General features: G+C 51.1%; 1 protein-coding gene across 1 annotated transcript; it reads right to left on the bottom strand.

Moving 5' to 3' along the window:
* Nucleotides 1-998: 998 nt before the first annotated feature.
* On the bottom strand, nucleotides 999-6,165 carry RAN (RAN, member RAS oncogene family). Its single transcript, XM_054288722.1, has 7 exons — nucleotides 6,073-6,165; nucleotides 5,281-5,323; nucleotides 4,297-4,381; nucleotides 4,075-4,200; nucleotides 2,965-3,152; nucleotides 2,303-2,473; nucleotides 999-2,225 (listed from the first exon to the last, which is right to left on the bottom strand). Exons 2-7 carry the CDS (start codon nucleotides 5,314-5,316, stop codon nucleotides 2,181-2,183), a joined length of 651 nt encoding a protein of 216 aa, XP_054144697.1. The 5' UTR covers nucleotides 5,317-5,323; nucleotides 6,073-6,165; the 3' UTR covers nucleotides 999-2,180.
* Nucleotides 6,166-7,234: the final 1,069 nt, after the last annotated feature.

Genomic DNA, 7,234 nt, shown 5'->3' with positions numbered 1-7,234 from the left:
GTTTTACAGTTGGTTTTCAGTCCTTGCTAATAAAGTGCCAACACAGAAATAGGCAACTCCGAGCAAGCCATAATTGTCTCCTAGAAACCTGAACCATATTAATAGCATTCAATTTTGAATGCTTGTATTTAATATATTAAACCCATGAGTTTAGAGAGAAGTTTGATCCACTAAAAGTTCTGGTAATGTTAATATAAATATGAGGGTACCTGCATTATTTGAAATCAAGAATTCACAAGGACTAAACAAATGCTGCAAGCGGGCTTTGCTCCGCTCCCCAAACACTGCAAATGGAAGATTCCCTTACAGCAGGATGAGCACTCCTCTCTGTCAGAGGATTAGAGCCAAGCTCCCAGGTGGGTTAGGGCAGCTCCCAGCAGCTTTTTGTGCAGGAGCTGCCAGGCAGGGGAGCTGTGACAATGACACCGCTGACACTGTCACACCACACCAAGGGCAGGAGCTGCCAGGCAGGGGAGCTGTGACAATGACACCGCTGACACTGTCACACCACACCAGCTCAGCTCCGGGGCTGCTGCTGCCTGCTCCTCCCTAAGGGTCCCATGCCGGTTTGGAGCCGCAGTTTCCAAAGTGGGAGCCTGAAGGCACAGAGCTACCACAGCACAGCAGCAGAGCAGCAGCCAAGGCAGCAGGATTAGCCACGACCTGCACAGCAATTAGTGACACTACAGGCAAAAGCCCACAACAGGAGTTAGAGCAGGATTATGCAGCAAGAAGAGTCAATGCAACATTCAGCAGGAATTTGTCCCTTTACAAACACCAAGTGTGCAACACCTCTCGTTTTCATCCAGGAGCTTCAAGTCTTAAACACTTCTGAGTAGCCAAAAAACAAACCAAAAACCCAACGCCCCAAGAATTCCCAAACTGAACTAGCTTAAAAATGACGCAAGAGCAATCTTGCACAATAATCATAGTCCAATTTTTGCTACTAGGCAGCAAAAGCTGAATATTGAAGTAATTAATGTACACAAACATGCAAGTTAAAAGGAATAAATGAAATGCTCCACTTTATTAAGAAACCAAAAATACAAAACTGAAGAGTTCAAGACTTCATGTACTCAAACACTACTGAAAAAAAAATTCCTAAACTTAAGTTTTGCTTACTAGCAGTACTAATATTGACCAAGATTCATCTCTACAAGGTAGTGTTAAAAGTTGACATTTTCCACCATTTGTGCTGTAATAAGCCAGTCTCAAATTAAGAACTTGGTGCAGTTACAGTAAAGTCTAGATGTTTAAATCACTGTGGCTCCAGCTAATATAGCACTGGGTAGGCAGGAACGTTTCAGCTCCAACCACGGCTGTTCTCTGGTTAGTGAGTTTGAAGATGCTTAGGATTGCTTTAACCAGCTCTAGCTCTACTGCTGCTCCATGCACAGACACAGCTGAAGTCAGCTCACAGGCCTGGGTGCCGTTTGCTTCTGGCTGCTGAAACAGAGCTGAAGGTGCCAGTGAGGAGCTGGGGCTGCATGCAGCTGCAGCACGTGCAGGCACAACTGCAGGCTGTGCTCTGCACCCCTGCAGCACCAACGCTCCCCTCGCTGCTGGGGCTCTGCCTGGCACTTCAGCCTGCCTCACGCCTCAGCTCTGGCAGCCCACAAAAAAGGACAGGGTTACTGTTAGCTCGGAATTAGCAAGAGGAGCTTAAAATGAGAAGCAGGAAGGAAAACAGAATGAGAAACGCAGTAGTAGACAATCAAGTATTACCCTCAAATGAAGAACAGAAGACACTTTGAACAGTTTTCCTAACAATGCATGAAAGTTCACTTGCTTGGAGATACTTGAAATACAACTTTATTACCTAAACAAAAGAATGGGAATGACAGAAACAAGATTTTCCACTTAACACTCTGATGTGACTGCAGCAGTCTTGTATTTAAAACTCAAAAGGGGAAGTAATTGCAGTCCAAAAAACAGCTAAATATGCAGGTCCAAAATATGAAGGTTTTTTGTTTTGGTTTTTTTTTTCATTTTGTTTTGTTTGTTTTTTTTAAACTGCCACATTCACTCTCCGAAGCCCATTCATCTCTTTCAGCATCCCAAAGATTAAGCACATGTTCTGTTCAGCTAGATAATAAAGTGGCAAACACGCTGCATCACCAACATCACAGGACAGTTGCCTATAAAACTAGACTTCTGACGCTGGGCTCCAGCTTCATCCCTCACAGGTCATCATCCTCATCTGGCAGTGCAGTGGTCTGAGCAATCTGCAACAAAGAAGGCACACTTCAGAACTGCTCTGCTGTCTGTGCCCCGAGCGAGACAGCAGCTCCCTGTCACTGACCTGTAAGTCCTGCTCATACTGTGCTGCCAGTGCTGGGTCCATAACAACTTCAGGAGGTGCAAGGGCAGGCATGGCAACAAACTCCAAGTTGGGATCTCCAATTAGCTTCCTAGCAAGCCACAGGAAAGGCTTCTCAAAGTTGTAGTTACTCTTAGCTGAAATGTCATAATACTGAAAAAACAACACATAAGACATTATCTTAAAAACCCTCTAATATTTACAGCATTAAGATAATCAACTCTTTTACCTTCCTTTCTTTTTTTTGACTGCATGGCTTTTGTTTCCATACTCATAAGCAGTTATGACTTAAGTGTCCAGAAACAAGCAGTTTCTGGCAGAAACTATGAACTAAAAGGTTATCAAATCTCATCCAGGACAAAATTTCAGAAGGCAATACTCCTGTGACATGATCTACTGTAGTCCCAGTCCTGCCATGGGATGAGATTCTGAGCAGCTACAGCCAAATGCACACAAGTTCTTTAAGAACTTGTCACAGCTTCTGCTCCAGGCCAGTGATGATCATCCTTATCATCATCACCTTGCCCTGCCCTGAATTTTGGTTTGAAGAGCCAACAGATGTGAGGCTGGCACAGTACCCAATTCACCATCCACAGCCCAGCTGCACTCAGAAGACAAAACCAACTGGATTCCTCGGGACTTACCTGGAGATTCTTCTTCCTATGGAACACAATGGATTTTGCCTTGACTTTTCTGTCCTTAATATCCACTTTGTTGCCACACAACACTATAGGGATATTTTCACATACTCGTACCAGATCTCTATGCCAGTTAGGTACATTCTTGTAAGTAACTCTTGATGTTACATCAAACATGATGATGGCACACTGAGCTGCAAGAGAAGCAAAGTCAAGTTACACCTGGTGTAACCACTTGCTTTCAACACAGGATGGAGAAGAGGAACCCAGAGACATCCCACGTTAGGGTTAAGCACCTGCATTACCATTTCCCTCTCAGCATCACAGTTGTGACAGCTGCTGCTCTGCTCACCAGGTCAGTGCAGAAGTGCACAGAACCCGGCCCATGCTGTGTCACCCCACAGCTGTGCTGCCTTTACCAGCTCAGCCGTATCACTGAGGAACAGGGCATTGCACATATGGGAATATACAAGACTATGGAAGCCAACTTGGATTTACCCAAATACCTGGCAGAATCAGTTAACACCTATTCAACTCATCTCAGACATGCTAATAAGGCTTAAAGGTCGGCTGAGGGCCAGTGGTCCACATCTCAGGATGCTCTTATCCAGAGCAGTTTCTTGAGGAACTCAAGAATATTATATAAAAAGAAGATATAATAAAGATATGCAAGTGAGTGAAGTGGCACAGGACAGATCTTTGCCAAGCAGCAGTAAGGAACACTGCCCATTTTCAGAAACACAGACTCTGCCACGAAGGTGTCCAGCTTTCTTGAAAACTTTGAGTTTGTGCTCCAAGGCCCTGCCCGAGCACAGCAACAGAGACAGAAACCTGCACTCAGTGAAAGTTTCCCCCTTAACCAGCAAAGGCTGCCAGTGGTACCTGGCCATTCCACCAACACCAGAACCCACAGTAACCCCTGAAACACAACCCTACCATGTTCCCACGTTGGCACATGTTGTCTGGCAAAGGACATTATCCTCTCTACAAAGAGTCTGAGGAGTTCTACGCCAGCTCATCACTGCAGCCACACTGACAGCTTCCAGCAGGGCCAGCATGGGCAGAAGGAAGCACTGAGCCCTGAGAGGCACAGAAGTGTCCCCCCACAGCTCTTACCTTGGATATAGTAGCCATCACGCAGGCCACCAAACTTCTCCTGGCCAGCTGTGTCCCATACATTAAATTTAATAGGGCCTCTGTTGGTATGGAACACCAGAGGGTGAACTTCAACACCCAGCGTTGCTAGGAAAAGAACAAAAAGCATTTAGTGCATTTAGCAAGTCATGGATTAAACTTCCATTTGTGAGATATTGGAGCTCAATATTTCTTCAGACATACCTACATACTTCTTTTCAAATTCACCAGTCAAGTGACGCTTCACAAATGTTGTTTTACCAGTGCCACCGTCACCAACCAGAACAAGCTGAGGAGAGATAAAGGACAAAAGTCAGAATAATGCATTTTGAGACACTTATCAGTCATTCTAGCACAGATACTACTCACTGCTACAAAGAGTTTAGTTCCTACAAGGAGCTGTAAACAAAGACAGAACTCCCCATGAAGCATCTCCCTGTGGGAACCAATCTGTTAAGCCCATCCATCATGATGTAACTCTGGTCAGTCTTATCTAGTCCTTGTAGGTAAGAGCTGCACTGAATTGTGAATATGGTTCTACTAAACTACTACAACAGACTGAATGGAATGTTTAGGGCTTTCAACCTGAATGCAACCAGATTTAGAGAGGAAATTATCCAAATATCTACTGGCGAAACCAATTATCTTACAATCAAAGAGACCAACAACTCTAAAAACCCATCAACGTTTGCACCTTGAACTAGAATACACTAGCAAAGAATTGCAGGAAACACAAGTAACAACCTTCAAGAAGCAGTCTTCAGGACTTTCTGGCTGTTAAGATAACAAAAAACACCACCAACCCATCAGCCACTCAAAACACCGGAAAATTTTCTTCTGAAACACTTAACAATGAGCACATAACAGAAAGAATGCTATTCTAATTCATTCCGAGCAAGTCTAATTCACTTCTACAGTGCACTTGAATTCTTAAATTTAAAAATCATTCTGTAGGCAACTATTTATTAAAATGTATTAAACTAAACTGCAAATAGAATATATTGGCACAGTCAACAGACTCTTTTTGTGTGTGCTGTATCCAACACTACAGTAAATCGCCCCATTAAGGAAAGACGAGCACTTCGAAACCAAACCCACCATCCACGTCGACACTCGAGAGTCCTTTACGCTACTTTTCTAGCGAAGGGGAAAAAAATCCCCAAAGCCAAGGCGCGAGCCCTCGCTTACCTTAAACTGCACTTGTGGCTCTCCTTGGGCGGCCATGCTGGCTCTGCGGGGGAAATGGCAGCGTGAGAGCGAGCGCGGGGAGCGGTCCCGCCGGAAGGGGCCGTTTCCAGCTCCGGGCGCGCTCCGGCCGGCCCGGCCCGGGCGGCGCCTCCCGCCCGCGTGTGGCGGCACCGCGCGCGGCAATGGCGGCGCCGCCTCCGCCCGCCCCGCGCCCGCCGGGCCCGCCGCGCCAGGGCCGGGCCAAGGCCTCGGCAGGGCGGCTGAGCCGCGGCCGGCCCCGCTCCGGATCCGCGGAGAGTCCTCCCGGCCCGCCCAGACCCAGCATCCCGCCGCTCAATGGAGCTGCTGCCCCATCGGGAGAGGCCGCGGCCCGTCCCGCGGAGCTCCGAGCGGGGCCCGCCCGGCCGGGCCTCCTCGCGCACCGGGCCGGGCGCGCTCCCCGCCATGAGCCACCATGACTGAGCAGCGCCGCCTCCCCCCGCCCGGGCCGCGGGGCCCCGCTCGCCGCCCCGCGCATCGCGCCCGCCCTTCCATCGCGGACGGAGCCGCGCACGGCCCCGGCCCTCCCAGCGCCCCGCTCCCGGGGCCGAACAGCCGCCACGCGCCTCAGCTCCCGCAGCCGCAACGCTCCCTCAGGCGCAGCCTCCCGCCGCCCAGCCCAGCCCAGCCCATCCCAGCCGCGAGCTAACGGCCACCGCCGCCCCCGCCGGTGGCGCTTTGCAGAGCGGCCACGCGTGTCCCGATGGCGGCGGGGCGCGGGGGGCCGAGCCCCGGCCGGTACCGGGCCCGTACCTCTACTGAGGCTCTCCCGCTCCTCGCTCCGTGCCGGGCGCAGGGAAAATGGCGGAAGCGCCGTTCAAATACCCGGACGGCGACGCCGCGCGGCCGCGGGCGGGGGCGGGGCCGTGCGTCACGTGGTGCGCGGCGCGCGGGAGGCGGCGGGAGGCGGGGCCGGGCCGCGGCCATGAGGGAGCGCCGCGGGCATGGCACCGAGTGGGGCCCAGAGCGGGACACTGAGCGGGTCATGGCACCGAGCGGGGCACCGGGCAGAATAATCAGCATGTGTAATTAAGCGTTCGGTTCAGAGGATGCACAAAACATCTGCTCCCCATTCAGCAAAGGCAGCAAAACACTTCAGTGGTGTTAGATCACTGCCTAAAAGATTAGTCCGTGAGATCCGTAGATAATCGGCAGAATAATTACTTTTAAAAGGCCTTTACATTTCCTGTATCTCAACTCAGATCAATTGTTAGCAGAGTTAGCGAGTGTGGCACGGGTTACACACAAAAGGCAGCAGGTACGGAGCGTTTGGAGATGTGAGAAGGAGCACTGCCTTCCACAGTCCGTGTGTGCACGCTCTGCCCTACAAACCCTCAGGCCTTTCACACAAGCTTGAACCACTAAAAAGTAACTAGACCGCACTTTTTACAACTCCTTCTGTCGTAACAATCTCCCACAGCTGAGTTACGATTCTTCGTGGGCACCGGGCAGGGCCCTGTGAGGCCAGCCGGCCTGAATGCCCGCCCAGCACGGCCTCCCAAACAGCCCCTCATCCTGGCAGGCACCTCGGGGATGTGACTCCATCATCCCCCGGGGCATCCTCCTCCAGTACCCGAACAACCCAACAGCATTCCCAAATACCCAAAGTGTATGTGGCCTCGAGGCCCTGCGCTGTGGTGGCCTGGCTGCAGGCAGGAGGCACTGGCCTCAGCTGATGGTGCCCTGCTGCCAGCTGAGGGGAGCAGGAGGTGCCCCCTGAGTGCCCTCACGGCTCCTCCAAGGATGCACTCTCCACACCTCCGGTGGCCTCGTTGGGCACATCCAGCACCCCACGGCCCTCACAGAGCGAGGGGCCAGCACTGCCCGCAGCACTCAGGGCTCCTCTCCCGGCTGGCCAGTGGTCACTGGGCAGGCCGGGCAGTCAGCCCTGGTGGCCGGAGCAGCTCCTGGGCAC

Source organism: Melozone crissalis, unplaced genomic scaffold (assembly GCF_028551555.1).
Source record: "Melozone crissalis strain CALT ecotype California unplaced genomic scaffold, PUWL_Pcris_2 ptg000063l_1, whole genome shotgun sequence".
Taxonomy (NCBI): domain Eukaryota; kingdom Metazoa; phylum Chordata; class Aves; order Passeriformes; family Passerellidae; genus Melozone; species Melozone crissalis.
This window is presented reverse-complemented; position numbering and strand designations above follow the sequence as displayed.

What these genes read in the sequence shown, in the direction of transcription:
- RAN (XM_054288722.1), bottom strand. Translation starts at nt 5,316, where the DNA reads ATGGCCGCCCAAGGAGAGCCACAAGTGCAGTTTAAG. An exon ending in AGCCACAAGTGCAGTTTAAG is followed by an intron (nt 4,382 to 5,280) that starts GTAAGCGAGGGC and finishes ATCTCTCCTCAG; the next exon opens with CTTGTTCTGGTTGGTGACGG. An exon ending in TGATGGCTACTATATCCAAG is followed by an intron (nt 3,153 to 4,074) that starts GTAAGAGCTGTG and finishes CTTCTCTTGCAG; the next exon opens with CTCAGTGTGCCATCATCATG.